This window comes from Petromyzon marinus, chromosome 26 (assembly GCF_048934315.1).
Source record: "Petromyzon marinus isolate PM22_M1 ecotype Great Lakes invasive population chromosome 26, UKy_Petmar_22M1.pri1.0, whole genome shotgun sequence".
Taxonomy (NCBI): Eukaryota; Metazoa; Chordata; class Hyperoartia; order Petromyzontiformes; family Petromyzontidae; genus Petromyzon; species Petromyzon marinus.
In genome coordinates, this window is record NC_133692.1 from 10,970,972 (window position 1) to 10,993,256 (window position 22,285).

Here is a 22,285-nt window from a genome sequence, read left to right on the forward strand (position 1 = left end):
ATGAGAGCGGATGTGAGCGATTGTGTGAGCGATTGTGTGAGCGATTGTGTGAGCGCAAGCGTGAGTGAGTGTGAGCGCGAGCGAGAGCATGAGAACGGGTGTGAACGATTGTGTGAGCGTGAGTGTGAGCGTGAGAGCGAGTGTGAGCGAGTGTGAGCGAGTGTGAGTGCGAGTGTGAGCATGAGAGTGAGTGTGAGTGTGTGAGCGTGAGCGCGAGAGCGAGTATGAGTGTGTGAGCGGGTGTGAGCGAGCGTGAGCGAGCGCGAGTGCGTGTGTGTGTGCGTGAGCTTGACTGCCACCTCCTAGGCATGGGCCTCTTCTTGTACTCCTGCACGCGACTCTTGATGGACTCCTGGCCCGGCGGCTCCACTTCGGTCGACATGACGCTGTTGAAGCGGTCCCGTTGCTCGTCGTTGGCCATTCGTGAGAAATACTAAGGCGGAAACAAAGAAGCACCCTCGAACTGATTTCCCAGCATGCCTTCACTTAGCACGTACACCACGCGTCCGAGTATTTAGACGGGAGGTTACCTGGCATCTTCGCCACCACCACCGTCTCCGCCGTCATCACGGGTGGCGTTGTTTTCTAATTTAGCACCTAGCCCTTCACGACCGATGGCGTCATCAACACCGCTGTTGTCTTCTTTGTTATTATCTTCACAGTCATCGTTTATGTAATTGCTACACTAATTGTCACTTGAATGACGCTTGCCATTCTATTACTATTCACTCACCCTCGGGGAGAGAGAGAGAGAGACAGGATGACTCGGTGCGAGGGACCGCAAGCAAGCAGGAATGCAGCCACTCGGTGAGATGGTGCCAACAATTGCCAACTGTCCTGCATTGTATTAAGATGGCATCGGCGAATAAATGAGTGTTTACATGCGAGAGCAAACCAGAGTACCCAGAAGAAAGAAAAAGAACATGATCCCGTACCGTCGGAATAGGTGGAGTCCACATTTTAGCTTTACTACCTTCTCCGAGCGAGCCAGAGCCATGGCACCTTGACGCCCACGGGAAGGGAAGTGTCGCATCATTTGTGCAATCCACCAACCCTCGCTGCCTCCACAGTGCTGGATTACAGGCCATGTGCATAGCCTTCGACCGCCACCGCCTGGCTAAATCGCTATCCATACGTCGCATCCTACTGTCTGTTCGCCCGTCTATCCGTCCGTCCAATCCGCAGGTCCGTCCGTCCGTCGTCAGAGCACGATCCGCCCCGTCAGCACATGCGGCGGAGATGAGGTGCGCTCACCATGTTGTGCGCGTCTTGTGTGTCGTCGCAGTCATCGTCGCCACTGTTGGCCGAATCTCCGTTCTCCTCTCCCGGCGTTCCAGTGGCCTCTGTGCGTGTGTGGCACAGCGCAGCATGTCGGTGAATGTTGAACTTCTTCCGCTCCGTACATAGCCAACCGCGCTAATAGGAGGTGAAGCACAGCCGAGCGTGGCATGGCATGACACGCACCGCGACAGACGCGGTTGGCGCACCAGGGTTGTGTTCATTTTGTCAAAGGAACGAGTGATGAAGACATGCAACGGTTTTTTTTTGGTCAACAAAGGCTATATAAGTGAATAAACATCATCAGGCACAATGACTCTGACTACACTGTCACAAATGAAGGCATGACCGACTATGACGAGAACATTTTTTTCCACCAGTCTGAATGAAGACAGAGACTAAGATAAGTTAGTGATGTTACTAGAGACAGCTGTTAACTGAGGAAAGTTGAAAAGGGCAATTGGACATCAAATTTTTGAGAAAATATTTACATTGTTCATAGATTGGCTGACTGATAATATTAGAGAGGGGAACAGTTGCATTAATATGTATTGACTAAATGTTTCACACTGCTTTATTTGATCTGACTGACAGAGTGAAATTTCCTGTCCAAGATTTTGACTACCAGTGCACAGGTTGTCAATGATGTAAAAAATGCTGAGTAAGTTAATCTGCATGGCTCTGAACACGGCAGTGAGAAGATAAAGCCACGCCATCATACTCTTGAATTCATTTCCCAGAATGCCTTTCTTTACCAAGTGTACAATGAGTGTATTTAATTCACAGGTTACTATAGTTAATTTAATTACTTACAAAGAAACACTTACGTAGAATATTCCATAAAATACCTTGGCTGCTTATTTTACATTTAAATCTGCACAACTTCACCAGACATCAGCTCATTAAATAAGTGCTTTGATTAGACATTGAAAGTACACTCACCACACTCCGGCTTGCCGAAGTTTAGCTGCGAGGGCAGAGTTCGTTGCTTTATAACCTTGACTCGCTGCTTCTGTCAGACACAAAAGAATGGCATTGTTAGAGACTGTGCACCGCAAAAACAAACAGCCACAATAAATAAATGGCTCCCCACTGACGTCACAACTTTGGAACTGTCGTTGTCATTAAACCAGAACAAAGTCGACAGTATTATAAATCACGACTTACGGGAGCCTCAAGATGACAAGTGTATTGAGCGTGCAGAATGATAGTGAATTCCAACTGTTATCGAGCGTGGGAAATTTCCCACAATTGCCACCATTCAGTTGAGAATCGCCTCGTCCCAGAGCCCGCATCCGTTTACTTAACAGCTGATGGGAAGTTTAACTGTTGCGAGTTTTCCCCATTTACAATGCCTTTCCGAGTAGAGGGCCGACTCCCGAAATACGGGACCGATTAGCGCACTGCGAATCGACATGGCAAATACCAATCTTAACAGAGCTACTCGGCAACAAAGCCAACGTTAAGAACGCAACCAGTACCACCACCACCACCACCACCTCCTCCCACCCCACTCCGCCCCTACTACCCCCTTACTTTATCTCTCTCCCCACCTCCTTCCAAACAAGAACCTACCTGGGGGTTGGGCCGTGAGCACACTTTTCTCCCCTCCCCTAAAACCCCAGGAGCACCGAGTTTGGTCTTTTGCCCACTAAGTTGCTGTGCCCTGCTCCACCCCCCCCTTGTTACAGTTCATGCTTTGTGTCGGGCTCTTGTTAAACCATAAACACACACAATAAAAAAAAATAACGCTAACCAACGCAGGCGTTCTGCCCCCACCACCGCCACCGCCACCGCCGCCTCATCCCACCTTGACAATCTTTTGCCGGACTGGGGGATGCTTTTTTTTGCTCTCGCTGCCATCGCTCTCGCTCGTCGACTCCTCCGTGCTCTTGCCGCTCTTGCCATCGCTCGCTTGCCAGAACTGCTCGATCGTGTGCGGGTTCAGCCGCGCGGGCAGCGTTTGCTGGGCAGGGGGAGATGGGTGGAGAGAGGGCGCAGGTAAGGAGACTTCTCAGCTGCAACACGCAAGGGTGGAGGGTGGCTCTCACGTTGCGTCGTCTTTGTCGCTGCGCCTCCCCAGGCGGCCGCCAACCTCCAGGACGTCAGTCACGGAAGCGGCCACGTTTTTGTTACCTACGTGACTTTAGCGAATAGAACCAAAGAGTACATGCCGGAAGCCGAGGGTGACCCAACTAGCAAACGGTTCCCGGTGTTTACCGCCTTGGTGACGGACCGGATACGCAACAATCGAGGCTTACAAACTGAAACCTGGTTGTATATTTCACAGATTACTTGACATACGCTGGAAGAAGACCGCCATGTGACCGCCCCGTAACTCATCGCCACCTATCTTGCCACTAAGCTGCGCTTTTCCGCGCATTTTGCTGTGTCCACGTGCTTCCGTGTGTTCATGTGCACCCCATCTACATTCCTGTGTGCTGTCAAGGTCTAAATACAAAACACAAAACATATTTTTAAACGGGCTTATGCAAACCACTAGAGGTACAGTTATGAGCGGTGTCAGGGTCAGTGTGCTGTGAAGGCTATTTTCATTGCTGGTTGGCCAGCTGGATAAGGTTAACCACCGGGCTAGAATTTATTTTCCAATATTTTCCTACTGGCGTGTCGTTGTGGTGTAATGATGAGCGCACTGGACTCCAGAGGTTGTCGATTTCAATTGCCTGGTGTAGCAGTGAACACAATGGCCAGGTTTCTTAAATACCCTCCCGCCCCGCGTCCAGCCAGCAGTGTTTATCCGTTCACCACAGTTCGGCAGCCAGGTCCTGTGCGGTGGAAAATATTGCTCATATTCTTTATTTAAACAGGAGAAGAGAATCCAATGAGCTAAGAAGCTCTTTTTCACAGATGTCCAGTATGGGTGGTTTCAGCAAGTTACAGCAGCAAACAATACAAGAAACGTTAAGAGTGCAAAATAGAGAAAATGGTAAGCAAGTCACTGAATATAAATGAATAGTTAATTAATGACTTGTACAAAAGACCTATTTATCAAGCATGGGCAAGGCAGCAAAAACAACAACAAAAGCGTTCCAGACCACCAAAGACAACAACGCAGCAATGGCCCCCTCAAATAAAGACATCTGGGCTAAGGCACGCACGAGTACGCATGCTACCCTCTGGAGGGGCTCACTCATCATACGCCGACTCGCACATCATACACTCACTCGCACTACCACTGACTCACTCACACATCATACACTGGGAGTGCCATGCTGCCAGCTATGGCTGCAAGTTTGGTCGTACATGTTATGTATATCGTGTATTGTTAAATTTGGATCACAGTTCCTATGATTACTGTTACATTGTCTTTATAGCTTTATTTTGGTGATTTCGAAAACATATGGTTAAGCCATGTTTCTTGCGGAAGTGCGGAGTAGGCCTGATAACTTTAATCTAAATTGTCTTATGGTTGTTATTGTTTGACTTGCATCACACTGGGATTTTTGCACACAGCGTTGTAATACGGTGGGTTTTTTTTTCTGGAAGATTTGCTGGTTTATCCAGGATGTGTCTGTTGCGCTTCGTCGCTTTAAGATGTTTCTCTGTTCATTTTTTGTTTGTTGCGGTTGCACTCGACTCAAGAGCCGCATGGCTCACAGGGCCATACCTAATAAATGAAACTTGAAACTTCTCTAAGAGCTCCCTTTTCCGCGTGTGGCCGCTTTCCTTTTCGATCGTTGACATCATTGGCGCGCCTCCCTGTGCACTGCCCTCCCCGCCCTCGGTGCCACGTGCCACTCACGAGGTCCCTGGTGGAGTCGGCGACGTTAGTCGCCTTGTGCAGCCGCGCCGTGAGTAGCAGCACCTCGCCATCGCTCCGCACTTGCCCGATCTGCAGCTCGTAGTTCTTCTCCTCCAGCTCGCGGATCTGCTTGCGGTACTTGTCCTTGTCCAGGAGGCTCTGTGAGTACTGCCGCTGAGACTCGTCCCGCAAGGAGAACGCCTGAGACGAGGGGAGTGGGCGCATTGTGGGCACGTCGGGATACAAAGGGGACAAAGGGGAAAGAAGCCCCTAAGGACTCTGTTGCTACGGCGGTCAGAAAAATCCAATGTTTTGCAACTGTGTGTGGGAAAAGTGATGTACTTTCAAGAGGCACTCGTTTGCATATACCGCGAGTTTGTGAAAAACATGAATAGTAAATGTCACGTGCACGTTACGGGAAATGCTACTTTTATATAACGAAATGAGACTTTGTGTATCGCAACAGTGGCATGAAAAACGTTTCATTTTTTATAAATAGTTTTTGTAATTTTGCTCAAATTTTATCCGAATTGTACTATTGGCGGCATGTCATAAGAGGAAGTGTCCATTCTTGTTTTCTTTTTCAGAAACGACCTGGCCACAAACGATAGCTCAATGAAGTAGCTTGTCATGTGGAAATGTATAGCAGGCAAATACTCTAAACGCGTGATGTTGATTCTAAATGTGGAGGGAGAAACTGGAGGGCCCGAAGAAAAATCCCCGAAACCTCGGGGAGAACACGCAAACTCCAAATATACAACAGGAATCTTCAGGGTCGGGATCGAACCCACGACCTCCTGCATACCAGGCGAGGTAATTAACATCTCACCACCAGGAGAGAGACGTGCAAACTCCAAATATACAACAGGAATCTTCAGGGTCGGGATCGAACCCACGACCTCCTGCATACCAGGTGAGGTAAATAACATCTCACCACGAGGAGAGAGACGGGCAAACTCCAAATATACAACAGGAATCTTCAGGGTCGGGATCGAACCCACGACCTCCTGCATACCAGGCGAGGTAATAAACATCTCACCACCAGGAGAGAGACGCGCAAACTCCAAATATACAACAGGAATCTTCAGGGTCGGGATCGAACCCACGACCTCCTGCATACCAGGCGAGGTAGTTCACATCGCCACCGTGGAGCACCTCACCTGATCGCGCTCCCGCTCCACCTCCTCCAGCTGTTGCAGCACGGTGCCGATGCGGTGCTTGTACATCTCGCAGTCCTTGAGAAGCGTGTTGCAGCGCAGCTCCAGGTCCTGCTTCTCCTCCAGGTACTGAGCACGGCGAGCGGAGAGTGGGGGGGGGGGGGGAGGTGGCGGTCGAGGCGAACGTTTAGGGGGAAAGCGGACGCGGCCCAAACGGCGGCACGCTCACCGCCCTTTGCCGAGGCTGCTCGCATATTTTACAGGCCAATCTGCTTCACGGTGGATGTAAAAACGATCCTGCGATGCCGTTCGATGAACAGTAAGGTTTATGTGTGCCGGTATCATGATCTAAATTTAGCAAGAGAAAAAAAATACCCGGAAACCACTTAAATGTGGAAACAGCGACTGTCACCCTCATCTGCAAAGACATGGCAGGAAGCGCCTGCTTTTCTAGTTAAACAAAACGTGAAAAATTAAATAATCACTTGCTTGCTCCGTTATCACCACAATACCTTTTCATGAGCAATAGCTTCACATTTAAAGTCACGGTAAAAGTTGTGCTGATAATATCATCACGATGCCAATTACGGTAAAAATAATAGCCACTATTATCACATTGCACAGTTTACACTTGAGTACATGAAACCAATCACTATCACGATCATCATCACAACACTGAGAACACACCAGGGCAATCATCCACCTATCTGCAAAACACAAGATGCATACGAGGACATCAAGCCAAGCAAACCAAGTGAGAATCACCTCTAAACTTATCATGCCTACATTCCCCACCGCATGATTTCTTACGCGATTAAACATTTAAAACATCGCCGACACGCGACGGCGATGATCGCATCATCGTCACCTTATCTCGCAGCTCCTCGGCTTGCCGCATCTCCTCGCGCAGGGAGAAGATTTTGTTCACCAGGTCGTGGCGCTCCTCCAGGGCCTCACGCCGGTCTGTCTCCAAGATGTCCAGCATGGCCTGATCCGAGTCCGGTGAACCCTGGCTACGGGACTGGAACCACCAAGATGGGCCGGATGCAAGAGATTGACTGCTCAATAACTGCTCAACCCAAGCCATAAATGCTCTGGTACTTGCATTGCCTTTGTGCCAATCGCCTTTTGGTGTTCTCCGGACTGACACTGCTGAGACTAGGCCACAAAGAACGTGGTCTCCGGTGCACGCCAATCAGTTTCAAAGACAATGCCCATTTATTATCACAGCATGTTCGTTTGCATGTTCACCACAAGTACCGTGTGCGGTTAATGCAGACTTGTTTCTTTGCAAAAGGTTTCTATTTGGCGTTTGAACATCTCAACGCCTCCTGTTTTATTGCCAGAAAAGGTAAAGTCTATTCTTATTTTGTTCATCAGAATACAATAATTTTCACCCCGGCAAGGGTCGGCTCTATAAAGAAAGATCTTCTGACATCGTGGGGGGGGGGGGGGGGGTGTCAATTGTATGCACTGCCGACGTACGGCCTCTCGTGCCGCGTATTGTTCGGGCACCCTGTCTGACGTTTCTCTTCACATGCCTCCGCAGCAACTGAAATGGTCGCTCCCGACATGAGTCACAGGAAGGTCGAACGTCACGGTGAGTGGCACGCGGCGGCAACGAAACCGCGGGAAGACCGCTGGCGCGGCAGAGATGTTGGCGCATCGTGGGACGTCATGTTGTCGTCTACAGTAGAACCCCTCTGAACGAGCACCCCTCTTAACCACGGGCCTCCATAGAGCCCACTGTGTAGTGTATAGTGTAGTGTAGAGTTGTGGAGTGTGTAGTGCAGTGTAGTGCCTCCATAGAGCCCACTGTGTAGTGTATAGTGTAGTGTAGAGTTGTGGAGTGTGTAGTGCAGTGTAGTGCCTCCATAGAGCCCACTGTGTAGTGTATAGTGTTGTGTAGAGTTGTGGAGTGTGTAGTGTAGTGTATAGTGTAGTGTAGAGTAGTGGAGTGTGTAGTGTAGTGCCTCCATATAACCCAATGTGGGACGTCTTGTTGTTGTCTACAGTAGAACCCCTCTGAACGAGCACCCCTCTTAACCACGGGCCTCCATAGAGCCCAATGTGTAGTGTATAGTGTAGTGGAGTGTGTAGTGTATAGTGGAGTGTAGAGTAGTGGAGTGTATAGTGTAGTGCAGTGTATAGTGCAGTGTATAGTGTAGCGTAGTGCCTCCATAGAGCCCACTGTGTAGTGTATAGTGTAGTGTAGAGTTGTGGAGTGTGTAGTGTAGTGTATAGTGTAGTGTAGAGTAGTGGAGTGTGTAGTGTAGTGTAGTGCCTCCATATAACCCAATGTGGGACGTCTTGTTGTTGTCTACAGTAGAACCCCTCTGAACGAGCACCCCTCTTAACCACGGGCCTCCATAGAGCCCAATGTGTAGTGTATAGTGTAGTGGAGTGTGTAGTGTATAGTGGAGTGTAGAGTAGTGGAGTGTATAGTGTAGTGTATAGTGCAGTGTATAGTGTAGCGTAGTGCCTCCATAGAGCCCAATGTGTAGTGCATAGTGTAGTGTAGAGTAGTGGAGTGTGTAGTGTATAGTGGAGTGTAGAGTAGTGGAGTGTGTAGTGTAGTGTAGTGCCTCCATAGAACCCAATGTGAGACGTCTTGTTGTCGTCTACAGTAGAACCCCTCTGAACGAGCACCCCTCTTAACCACGGGCCTCCATAGAGCCCAATGTGTAGTGTATTATGTAGTGTATAGTAGTGTAGTGTATAGTAGTGTAGTGTATAGTAGTGTAGTGTATAGTGTAGTGTGTAGTATATAGTGTAGTGTATAGTGTAGTGTATAGTGTAGTGTATAGTGTAGTGTACAATAGTGTAGTGTATAGTAGTGTAGTGTACAGTGGAGTGTACAGTGAAGCGTAGTGCCTCTATAGAGCCCAATGTGTTCACTTACCGACCATTCCCCCGTTAACGACGGGCTGTTGTGGGTACAGTAAATGTTAAGTAATGCATTGATTAAACTTGTTAATTTTACTATTATGTTTATACAGTTGTTAGTATCTTTGTGCATTAATATCCATTGTTTAAATATTATAGAGTACGTTTTTGGGTGAAAAAGGGGTAACTTTCGATGCTATCGGAAGAATTAAGCCTTTTCTTTGGTTCTTTCGGTAAAGTCACGTAGATATAATTTATGAATTATTTTTATATTATTTTCTATCTACGTGACTTTACCAAAAGTACCAAAGATTATGAATTCCTGCAGTCGCCAAAGTTTTAAGTCAAAATTAAGCCTTTAAACGTGTATATCCTATACGCGCTTAATGACCAAATCACTTGACAACCGGTTTCTTGGAACTAATCACTATCGTTCAGAGGGATTTCTACTGTACGTTTGTTCCAAATCCATTGTGTTGCATATCAATTTAAGCATTTACTTATAAAATTGAACATTATAGTTTTGTTGTAAATAGTTTTTTTGTTTTACCAATGTAAGGAAGTTACATAATTACACAGGAAAGCATTATACGCCGTATGTGCCACCTTCACACACGTACCTGTCAACCCCTTATCAGTGCCTACCTTATTAGACCATTTAAGACCTTATTGGTCACCCCGTGCCCTTATAAACCTCAACGTTCATCCTACAAAGCCCGTATTGAAACGGCTGTACACTGTATGGTCCTGAAAACGACATTTCCCTGTACAAGAATATGGGTAAACAGAGTTGATAGGTATGCACACATCTCCTCCATAGATGGAGCATTAAGGACGAGATGTAGCACAATTGCAGCCATGCAAAACAACCTACAGACCATACAGTAAAGCCACCGCAGTGTGCATTTCAGAGAAATAGCGAAACTACACAAATACTCCCTGCAGCCTCGAGATTGGATTTTATCTCCTGAACATATTGCCATCAAACGCAAGAACAGAATAAGCACTGAAAGAAAGCAAACGATCGTGTGTCATCGGCAGTGTAAAACCAGCCCTTGCGTTGCACCTGCCATAGATATGACCGTGTGAATCCGGTAAATGGAGTGGAGGAATGGGAGTGAAAAGGTTCATTGGCTTTCAAAAGGGAAATGTATACAAAAAGCCATTTTTTGGCCAAACCTGTTTTGGACAATGAACAAAAAGCATGTGAATGAAATATATATACAGGAACTCCTCTAATTATGAACATTCAACTTATTAACTTTCAGAGATATACAAACAAACCTGTCCGTATGTCATGTAGATGTCACATGAAGAACCAGTGGCATTTACATCTGAAGAACATCAAGAAGCAGTGGCATCTACATCTGAAGAACATCAAGAAGCAGTGGAATCGAGATCTACAGCAGATTATACATCTCTTAAAGCCTTTCCCCGTGTTTAATGTCCATACCGTACAAATTGTTTGGAATCGACAGTAGTTGGACATACGAACAAATAGACTTACAAACAGACCTCTGGAACCTAAGTCGTTTGTAAGTAGAGCAGTCCCTGGATTTAAAAAGGTGCCCAATTTCACTATTTTCGTCCTTCCACACCGTACCCACCGCAGCGAGCAGGAAGTCACGCCAGCACAAATTAGATGCAGGAACCTGATGCCGATTAACTTAACACGTGGGTTTGCACAGCTCATATTACAATTCATTGTTGATTTTTGGGTAGAGTCCACGTAACAATCTGGCCTATTTCATGCCGCGACGACACAATACGAATTTCGCCAGATTGTTATCAAGATGATAAACTCATCTTGATGCAGAATGAAGAGGCCTTTGATGGTACGTTAATTCGTCGATTGAGATCGACTCCTTTCGCTTGGAATACGTGCGTGCGAGAGTGGATCGTTTACAATTGGCATCGGAATACGTGCGTGCGAGAGTGGATCGTTTACAATTGGCATCGAGAAGCGATATAAAAGACCAAAATTAAGCAAAAAGGGATTTGATTCTCGTTGAAGTCAATCGCAACCATGAATATACACAGTTCTTTTAAGCACTTGAAGGTGAAGATGCAACCCTGCAATTACTCACTCACAGAAAATCCTCCACCTGGAGGAAGTTCTCAAGGATCCGGCGAGGCGAGAACTTTGGTCTACTTTTCCACGCGTGCCAGACATCTCAGGACAGGTGGGAAGTACCCACTCTTCACCCCACCACATGCCATTTGTGCTACCAGGTGGGCAGCGGCAGGGGGATTCAATAAACTCGCCCCATCATTTCAACCACCGTGCTGGGAGTTCAAAGCAGTGACCCTCTGGATTGCAAGTCCAGTGTAGTTAGCATTTACCCCATGGCAGCATTCCTGTTGAATCACGTAGAAGAACAAACTGTTCAGTGAAAGGTCAAGTGATTTCTTGCTCAAATGAGTACTGAGGTGGCACTTATCTTCTGTTTTGAGCGCTCAGTCGATGGTGGAAATTCCTATGCCGGGGACGTGTCTGTCCATGGGCCAACCACCGTTGAATTCCCCACAAAGTGATACATATTTTATTGACCTCGGAGGAATGATTGGCTGAGCCAACCGCCAACCAGGATTTAAACGCATGACCTTCCGGTTGCAGGCCGCTCAAACTAGCACCAAGCTACCTGACCGGTTTATAATACCTACAGACTAATCCTTTCCCATCCTTATGACGTAATTGTAATAAAACTTTAACGGTACCGAGGCTCCCACAAGGCCATGCGGGAGGGCGTGTGGCACAGTTTGACGCCAGCTATCAGAGTGTGATCATGTCGCTACAGTTCGCTGCGGTGAATACAGTAACTTTAAAAAACAGCGGCGCTACGCCTCTCTAAATAAAGTTAACGCCGAACCGCTTACGCGTTCCGAGATTCAGCGGTGAACGTGACCCACCCGGCGATGTGCAGTCGTCTCGCAATGGAAAAGGTTTAAGCTTCACAACCTTCATTACCGCGCTGACACTACACAGGACATCCTTCACACACACAGGCGATGGGCGCGACACACTCCAGCGCGCACGCACACACACACGCACGTGCGCACATGGGCAAGGGCGCTCCTGCACGTACCTGCAGCAGCACCTGCATCTCGGCCACCTTGGTGCTCAGCGCCAGGTTCGTCCGCTCCAATTCCACCAGCCGCTCTCGGCCCGGGTTCGCCTCCATGTCGTGCTGCAGCCGCAGAGATGCGCGGCGTTCCAGCGCATACTCCTCCTCGGCCTTGTTCAGGCTGTGCTTGAGCTGGTCGATCTGTGGCGGCGTGGCACACAGCTCACACGGATTAATTTCTGAGTCCCTTGCTTCATTCCACCCTCTGTAGGATGTTCAAAAAAACTCAGGTGGGGGCCACAACACGGTCAGTGTTAAGAAAAAAAAAGACTTTTAAAACGAAGTGTTGAACATACTCTTTGGTTTTTTCGGTAAAGTCACGTAGGTAAAATAAAATAAATTAATATAAAATAAAACAATAAAATCACGACGTTTCGGAGGCAACACAAGCTTCCGTCTTCAGGTGGAACAGTCACAGCAAGATCGCTGCATCAAGTGGGGATGCTCTGAGAGCCTCGAGCTTAAATACAGGTTAAGGGGGGGGGGGAGGAACCTCCGAAACGTCGTGATTTCATTGTTTTCTTTTATTTTAATTTCTTTTATTTTATCTACGTGACTTTCCCGAAAAAACCAAAGAGTATGAACCCTTGCAGTCACGAAAGCTTCAAATCTAGAATGAAGTGTTGAAGGTTAAACAGAATGAGGGGGAGTCACGATACGATCTGCTTCTTGCGTCGATCACGCGTCCGCCTTGAGCTCTCGTCCTCGACGTGAATATTGCCAAGGCAGATGTGACTTGACGACGAGAATTCGCACTCATTATGCGTCCACGGCAGAGGGGCTCAAGCCCCTCCAGTCCCACAAACACTACGGGGCTCCCTCTCTTTGGTAACGGACACCGAACCTCAAGTGGTCCATTACGGTCCATGTACGGCACTTGCAATGGTGGTCTGGGTGAGACCTTACCACTGGCTCTGCTTTTAAGTTGGTCCTGTGCCTGTCAGCGGTGTAACTGCCACATTCCTGTGACGGGGCCCAATCTATCCACAGCACGACAAGGGTAGGGTGTGGGGGGACGGGCGGCGAACCCGGGAGCTCTCACCTCGAGCTGCAGGTCGCGCGAGCGGATGACGGCCATGTTCTTCTCCTCGCTGAGCTGCGCGTACTTCATGGCGAGCGTGTAGTTCTCGTCCTTCACCTTGATGAGCTCGTCGTTGTAGCCGTTCCTCTCCTCCTTCATGCGCCCGAAGCGGTCCTTGTAGGCCTGCAGCTCGCGGTTCTGCAGCGCCAGCCGGCGGCCATCCGTTTCGAGGCGCGAGGCACGCTCGTGCAGCTCGGCACGCTGCTGCTTGCCCTCGGCGAGCTGCAGCTGCTGGCGCATCACCTCGGCCATGAGGAAGTGCAGCAGCCCGTCCTGGCCCTCCACGCCTGCGAAGCGCGGACGGGCAACGCGCCGCGGGGGCACAGGGCAGTTTGCGGCAGAACAGTCGGATTCGGTGTGGCCCGCTCGCGTTCGAGAAAAGCCACCACTCGCAGCGGAGGTGCAGGCTAAGGTGTAGCCCTGCGATTGCTTTGCACGCACCGCTGCGGGGGGGAAGGGCGCACCGCTGGAGGGAGCTCTCTTGAGAGCCCCTCGAGGGCATTTTGGCCTACTCTTCCAGGCTGGACAGGCTTCTTGGAAAAGTTGGGCATACCCACATTTTACCCCGTCGTACGTGACCTGCCGATCGACTGCGATGTAGCCATTAATACGGCGGGCGATTTAAGAAGCTTGCTCCATTGAGTCGACTTTTTTTCATACTTCTGCAACAGTGTTTGTTCAATGGCTGCCCGGCCACTGCACTGCGTGCTTTTGGATGCACTCCTGCGGCCGTTTGGAACACTCTTGTTTCCGATATTTAGAAGGCAATGGAGCTATGCACTTTCAAATCTAGATTTTAAACTAATTTCTTCAGAATTGTTTTTTGTGTTTAGTTTGTTGTCCTTCCCCCTCACCTCCGATTAGCATGGCTGGTTACGTATGGTGCAAAAGAAGCTCATCATACATATTTGCATTTAAATTATGTACATTATTTTGTTCCCATAAATTTTCACATGATAAGCCACTTAGTTGAGTTATGATGTGTAGCCAGGTCGCTTCTGAAACAATAAGCTAATAGCTCAGTGGGCTTTACCTGCTAAGATTAAAATTGTTTAGTTTCATTTGTATATTTCTTCAAGTGATTTGTTTACCTTCGCTGTACTTTTCACTCCTATTGTGTTTTTGCATTGTTTGTTGTAATATTCTGACCCCGTGCCCCGACTGGACCATTTGTGAAAGAGAGCTCCATCGGTTCATTGTAGTCCTCCGGTACAAATACATTCACCGATACTGACATGCATGCAACTGCCGTGTCGAGAGACAACCGGGAACCTCTGTAAGCAAGTAGCAAGTTCAGTGGGGGATGCACCCAGCGCATGCGACCCCTGCTCACCGATGATGGTGGAGAAGCGGCGCGTGGGCTCGTTGCCCGTGAGCTGCTTGTAGAGCTCGGCATAGTGCAGCTCCAGGCTCTCGAGGAACGCCACGTGGCCACGCGTGCCACGCGAGCGCAGGATGTCGAGCAACACTCCTGCGTGGCGGAGAGAGCGAGGACAACGGGGTGGGGGCGGGGGGGGGCAGGTAGTGGTGGGGGGGGGGATGGCAAACACCAGAGAAAGACTCAGCCGCGTGCCTGGGGCAACGTCGACGGCTTGCGGAGGAGCTATTGGGAAGAATGGTTAACATCATCCCAAATTGAGCGACTCATCGAGGATCCCGCCACTGTCGCACCACCAGGAAGCTCATCACCCCGCAAGCAGTGGGTTACAACGCCAATCGGGATCAGCATGGTTGCCTACGTACGGTGCGAAAGAAGTTCAGCATACATACTGTACATACCTACAGGAGTGAACAGACATTATTAATTGGTGATTTTCCAGATTGTTCCAGATTGGAGAAGTTTTAGGGACGAAAGAATTTCAGTCCTAATCTCATAATAAATCTTGGCGTGAGACAAAGGACTTTAGTGGCACATCTTGGATCGCAAGGGATTAAGACTGATTTAAGCAGAACAAACTTCATCGCAGATACTTAATAAACACTTTTAAGACAAACGTAGACCAGAGTGGAACAACCTGTAATGAACTCGGAAGGTAGCCAAACTTAGAACAGAGGTCAGTGGTAAAGCGAGCGACTCGTTTACAATAAAGCAGAAGAACAAATGGAAGTCTGGGTCTAGTCTATTGAAAATTGTGGGGTATGAGCGTTTTTTTTTTTAAACCCGCATCTCCATTATCGATAACAGGCATGACGGTTGGTATGACAAGTGAGTGGTGAGTAAATAAAGAGAAGCACGTGTTTCTGATAAAGAAATGCAACTCATTTCAAGAACTTTAGTGATACGAATATTAAAATTCAGGTTGGAATGAAGCCTGCTATGTCTCAGATTTAAAATGTTGTTTGATGGTCGGTCCCACAAAGTGAAATTATACAGGCATTGAGGACTGAGGCCTGAGGAAAAATGCAATAATTAGTTTCACTTTCATTTCACAGGAGACTGAGCAAAGTCTCGTTCCACTGAAAAAGAATCCAGTTGCAATGGTGGTTGGCCATCAAGTAGAGATGGAACAGGCTTGTATTACTACTATAAGCCAATAATGTGTTCCGCACTTGACGTCACTCCACGAGGCCCACCCCCGCGTGACGTCACTCCACATAGTTTAATAGTTTAATTTATTTGGTATAGCCCTGTGAGCCATTCGGCTCTTGAATCGGGTGCAACCGCAACAAACAAAAAAACAAAAACATGAACAAGAAAACATCTATAAATGACTTTGTGCATGTGCAAACAGAAAATCCAGGAAAAAAACATCAAAATATTCCTGAAATAGCACCGTACACCAACGCTGTGTGCAAAAATCCCAGTGGGATGCAAGTCAAACAACAACAAGAAAACTTAGATTAAGGCCATCAGTCTAACTCCGTACTACAATAAATAAAAACATGGCCAAACCAAAAAACTTTTAGAAATCACCAAAATAAAACCATAAATGCAATGTAACAGTGATCATAGGAACTGTGACCGAATTTTTTTACAATAAACTACATAAATAACATGTAACACCAAACCCTAGACTCCTAGAGCCATAGCTGGCTGCATGAGTCACTCCACAAACAACAGGAGTATCAGGCGGAGTATCACATTTTTCAATGCACCTTTAAGATCAGCACACTAAATCAAAATACAGATAATACTTTGCAGCGGTCATCCGGAGCGAAACATTTTATTTTATTTTAGGCCACTGAATAGCAGTGGCAGCTAGGGGTGTAAAACGCCTCTAGAGCAGTTTTGAGTGAAGATCTCATAGGTAGTGATTCAAGTTGCAGTTTATTGGCAATAGCATTCCAGACCCTGGGGGCATCAATAGCAAAGGCTCTTCCTCCGGTTTTTGTACGGCAATAGGGAATGTGAAGCTGGTAGATGAGCGAAGACCTGAGGTCAAATTTGTTCTTTGAAACAGAGAGGAGATCCAGCAGGTAGTCTGCGGATTTTTTTGTAAGTACATCGTGAATAAATAAGATCTGGTGCACAAGCCGTCGAACATTAAGAGATGTTAAGTTTGACCCAATGTAGAGATCACAGTGGTGAGTCCTATATGGAACATAGGGGGGAAGCAGTGCTTGTGTCGATACAGAAAACCAATTTTTATTTTTGTCTTTTTACCAATATAATCAATGTGATCTTCAAAATTCAGTTTTGAATCCAGGATGACCCCAAGATACTTATAGAACTTGACTTGCTCTATTTAATAATTATTTAAGGAATGTAATTTGGGAAAATAACTTCCTGCTTTAGTCCGGGTGAGAAGCATAGCACCATGGTTTTGGAGGTATTTAGGACTAGTTTAAGAGCAACGAGCTGATGTTGTAGTTTGTTGAAATCACCCTGGAGCTTAGCAATCACGTCATCCGGAGAGCGGCCAGCAGTAATCAGTATCGTGTCATCTGCAAAAAGTTTTACCCTAGAATGATCCAGTTCAGTGCCCAAGTCATTGACATAAAGAGAGAACAAGAGGGGGCCGAGGATGGAACCCTGTGGAACCCCTTTTGTAATCTTAACACTGTTTGACCTCCAACCATCTGTGAATACAGTTTGGGTGCGAGAAAAGAGGTAATTTTTTCACCATTTTACTGTGTTTTTGGAAAAACCGAGGCAACTTAGTTTACCAAGCAGGGTGTTGTGGTCTACTGTATCAAAAGCTTTGGACAGGTTAAGAAAAAGACAGGCACAGTTCTGCTTATTATCAAGGCTACTGTAAATTTGATTCAGAGAGTCTAATGCAGCAGATGTGGTGCTGTATTTTTTTCGGAACCCAGATTGTTTTAGATGTAGTAGATTGTTGGTGGACAGGAAACTGCTAATTTGGTAGTTCAATATTTTTTCAAAAATTTTCATCAATGGGGACAAAATTGAGATAGGTTGGTAGTTATTGGGATCATCTTTAGGGCCCCCTTTGTGAAGTGGACGGACATAGGAATGTTTCCATTCAAGAGGAACTGAAGCTTCTTTGATGGACAGGTTGAAAATATGGGCTATAGGTTTGTATATTAGGTGACCAACAGTTAGTAGAGCAAAGACGGGAAAACTATCTGCTCCGGTAGAGGAGGACCCTTTGAGGTAGGACAGCTGTTTCAGAACATTACTTTCCTGGATTGGCTGGAAACTAAATTCGTTGAATGTTTGGACAGGGGTGTAGGAATTTGCATGAGCAGGGGTGACACCCAATACATTATCAAAAAGATTACCAGCTTCAGAAAAATGAAGGTTAAAATTGTCAACTATTTTTTTGGGATCTGAAAAATATTCCCCATTTCGGTTTAGCTCAACAGGCAGATTGTCTGTTTTGGATGCCTTTTCCATACATTTGATTGTTTTCCAAAAAATCCTGGCATGTCCATGTGATTCCAGGAGAGTGGAGGAAAAGTAGGCATTTTTTGCATGCCGTATTTTTTTGACGCATCTATTCCTTAAAATCCTGTACTCGAGCCAGTCATTGACCAAATTACTTTTCTGAGCACATGCCCAAGCCTTGTCCCTAGTTTTCATGAGCTTTGTAATCAAAGGATCATACCATGGTGGGCGGTTGCCTTTAGTTTTAAATCTAACCAACGGAGCATGTTTGTTAAGAATTTGGAGAAACGTGTACCTGAAAGTCTCCCAAGCCGTTGTCAGGTTGGGGATATCACAGACCTTGTCAATATCCGAGTGAAGCACATCATTAGTAAATGCCTGAGGGCTGAAGTGCCTCAAAGAGTGCTTCTCAACAATTTTAGGGGGGCTTTGGGTCTGGCTGATGATCTCACCCAAAAAATGGAGTGATCACTAAGGTTAATTCCCAGAACACCAGTCAGTGCGAAATTGTGAGGGGCATTTGTCAATAGGACGTCAAGCAGAGTTGACTGTCCCGGATTTTTTAGGTTGGGTCTTGTGGGAACGTTTATTAAATGAAACAGGTTAAATTCATCTGTAAAATTTGTGGCCACGGCCGGCGGGTTTAGCCAATTCCAATTTAGATCACCCACAAACTATTTCACCTTTTGGGAGGCCCTCAAAAAGCTCTCTCAGTGCAGATGCAGCTTCAACATCCTTCCCACTAGGCAGTCTATAGCAGCACACTACCAATATCTGTTGATTATTTGGGAGAGTTATTCTGAGAGCTAAACCTTCAAAGCAACATTTTTTAAACAAGGAGTGAGCTGGTGAACATGCAATAGTATTACAAACATAGATGGCAATTCCACCTCCTTTAGATCCTCGGTCAAGCCTAAAAAGGTTGTAGTTGTCAATCGTAATCTGCAAGTCATTGACGGCAGGAGTGAGAAATGTTTCTGTTAGGCAAAAAATGTCCGGGTCAAGATTTGCCACTTCTAGTTTTAGTTGAATTAATTTAGTCACAAGCCCTCTGATGTTGACATGTAGAACACCAACACCTTTTCTGCCAGAAAAATCTGCAGAATTATACGAGTTCTTTACATTTGGGCCAGGATGAAGCTCAATACCACCCAGAAATAAGAAAAGAAGAATTAATAGTTTGCACAAGTATTTTCTGTGAAGGGATGAAGAGCGGCAAACCTTGGACGAATAGCAGCAGCTTGCAGGTGGTGTTATTTTTAAGAGCAGAATGAAGTTTGGAAGGAGTGCTGGTGAAATAATGGGACAAAGATAGGGTTTAAAAGGATACAAAGATGGAGTGTAGAAGTGTCTATGAGCTGTTTCATTTGCAGGTGTAGTGGCAAATCGAGCAACATGAGGCCCACCCCCTTATTAATATTCATGAGTGAGTGGATTTTTACACTAATGCAGAGGAAGGTCAAGCTGAATTAAATAATTAATTACGCAAAGTCGCCTCAAATGACGTTTCTTTACAGAAAGTGACGGTAAAAAATTAATATACGCTGCACACTGCTACATTCGTACATGACGTCACTGCAAAAGAGCCCCCCCCCCCCATCATTAATAATCATGAGTGGGTGAATCACACAAGAAAACGTAAATGTATATCTTTAATATTTCAGCTTCCGTCCTAGGACGAGCAAACAAGCTAGTAAATTCATGTCCAAGGCATGGAAACATAATTTTGAGTGGGTCAGATTTCAGGGTGAACAAGTGTGGATGAAGCACTCAACCCTGAGAAACCCGCTTGCAGATTGCGGGAGACATTTCAGAAGGCATTTTTCTTTGCTGACTGTCGAAATCTTTCAATCTTGAGATAGGGGGATGTGATTATCTACGTTGTGTAAAGCGTTTTGTAATGAACAAAGGCAGTTGGATAGGTTATATGAACTTAAAAAGGCATCATTAAAAAGGGCCATCAAGAGCAACATCGCAATGTTGACCTGACCTAATAGCCACATTGTGGTGAGTTTAGGAAGAGGCCTGCTCTCTAAGCGGGAGACAATGTGTTTCCTTTGATTTCGAGGTTTTTTTCTTTCTCCGCCATATTCTCTAGACGTGGAGACTATTTACTGCTTCATCTTCATGTGGAGGGTTAACATGACCCAATTAGCAACCCTTAGGCCCCAAAGATAGTGACAAAGCACGGTCAAACACAACAAACAATAAAATGCCATAACCAATTAATGTAAATGGGACATACGGAATAGAAAGGGCAAATTAAATATATGCAAAGAGAGGCCTAAAGAGCTTGCGATTGATTGCTCAACCAAGTTTTTGTTAGTTACATCCTGATGAGAGTGGTGCTGGTTCTGAACATGGTTGTTATTTCCCCTTTCGGAGAAGAGAGTGTTTGTGATCCAATAAGCAGATTGCGTAGGCCACGTTTCTCTTCATTTTCAATTAAATTAATTTGGTAGCCTAACTGCACTTCCATCTGCCCCCTTTGCTCACATTGCACGACAGCCCTAACAAGTGGCCTCTCCAGGCATCTGGTATGGCCAAACGCACGGAATGTTGCCACAGAGAAGAGGGGGCTACAATAGTTAGGGGGCAAAATTAAATAAGTGTCACTTATGAAATGTGAAACGGGGGTAAATATAACTTGATAGTCATACTGTCGCAGCCGGTGCAAAGAAAGAACCAAAGAGTATGGTAACTCGGCCGTTTCCTGGGGAAAGTCAGGAGGGAAAGCACCGATGGGCGCGTGCGACTGGTTGGCCTGCAGCAGCCATCGTGCAACAACAACGCGAAATGTTCAGGCCAGTAAAGTACAACAGTGCACTTTGTGGCCAGTAGCACCGTAGCATGCCCAGCTGTATTTGTTTCCTTTTTGTTGAAATGACCACATTACTAGATCCTAATTTTTGGCCAAGTTGACCTCAGGTTGGTTCAGGCGAGGTTCTGATGACAATTCCGTTGGTTTTATTTTTTTGATTTAAAGCTTTCGTGACTGCAGGGATTCATATTAATTGGAAGGATTTGATAAACCATTTCGGGTCTTAATTGAGTGATCACGCTTAAGGTGGCTTTCAGACCGCATCGATAATTTTTCGTCTCCCCCCTCCTCTTTTTCCGAACATAGATGGACTCGTCCATCTAAACAAACTGCCAAATCGCTCTCCGTGGTGATAACGATAAAAGAACGCCACTTTTTTCAAATTTTCTTGCTGTGGCTTTCACACCTGATGATGATTGCTTGTGTTGCAGTCGAAACGTCGTGAGAATTTTATTGTTTTATATTTTTATTTTTTTGTTTCCCTTCTACGTGGTGACTTTACCGAAAGAACCAAGATTATGAATTCCGTTGGTGTTGTGTGTGGTAAGGATTGCAATCCACCAGGCTCGGGATTGCATTGCAGTGTACCAACCATTACACCACCGCCTACGGCCACTTGTTTTTGTTTAGAATAGACTACAGTGCTATATAAACAATTCACTGTTGGCAGAAATGACACCCATTTTTGTCATTGGGGTTATTTGACCATACTTCACCATCCTGATCATTGTGTGTTTTGAGGGAGGTGGTCTCTGGACCAATTCAAATAGCACCTCCCACTGATGTTAGTCATAGCTAAGAATCAAACTCAGGTGGTTTGTCATGGGACCTTTTTGCCGGTATAAAAGTATGAAAAATAAGAAGAGGTTTTACCCTTTCTGGCAATAAAACAGGAGGTATTAAGATGTTCAAACACCAAATAGAAACATTTTGCAAGGAATCAAGTGTGCATCAACCACACGTACTTGTGATGAACATGGAAACAAACATGCTCTGATAATATATACGTATGCATTGCCTTTGAAACTGATTGGCCTACACCAGAGAGAACCTTCTTTATGGCCTAGTCTCACCACCAGTGTTAGACCACAGAACGCCAAAAGGCGAACAGTGCAAAGACAATGCACGTATCGGAGCATTTCCCATGTTATACGTATCTGCTCACCCAAGCTATATATGCCCCGATACGTGTATTGTGTTTGTATTGTTTAACTTCCATACATACACACGTGCTTACCTACCTTGCTGACCTCGTCAAGGAGCTTAACCATCCTGCGAACTCCGGTCATCCATCAAACAAAGATGAGTTACTGCATCGCGTGCTTTCAGATGGGCTTCTGTGGCCGTCTGGAACACTCTTCCTTCCGATATTAGGAAGCGAC

The 22,285-nt window shown here is 46.3% G+C and overlaps 1 protein-coding gene across 6 annotated transcripts in view; it reads right to left on the bottom strand.

The window, feature by feature from the left end:
• The window catches only part of CARD11 (caspase recruitment domain family member 11), an 86,773-nt gene that overhangs the window by 56,010 nt on the left and 8,478 nt on the right, over window positions 1-22,285 (bottom strand). For all 6 annotated transcript variants that reach the window (XM_032961294.2, XM_032961293.2, XM_032961296.2 and 3 more), the window contains 10 exons: window positions 14,624-14,761; window positions 13,252-13,577; window positions 12,171-12,350; window positions 7,067-7,219; window positions 6,202-6,327; window positions 5,042-5,242; window positions 3,089-3,244; window positions 2,221-2,290; window positions 1,255-1,343; window positions 300-433 (listed from right to left, as the gene is read on the bottom strand). In XM_032961294.2, the coding sequence (XP_032817185.2) occupies window positions 300-433; window positions 1,255-1,343; window positions 2,221-2,290; window positions 3,089-3,244; window positions 5,042-5,242; window positions 6,202-6,327; window positions 7,067-7,219; window positions 12,171-12,350; window positions 13,252-13,577; window positions 14,624-14,761 (1,573 nt within the window). The remainder of the gene's footprint in view (window positions 1-299; window positions 434-1,254; window positions 1,344-2,220; window positions 2,291-3,088; window positions 3,245-5,041; window positions 5,243-6,201; window positions 6,328-7,066; window positions 7,220-12,170; window positions 12,351-13,251; window positions 13,578-14,623; window positions 14,762-22,285) is intronic.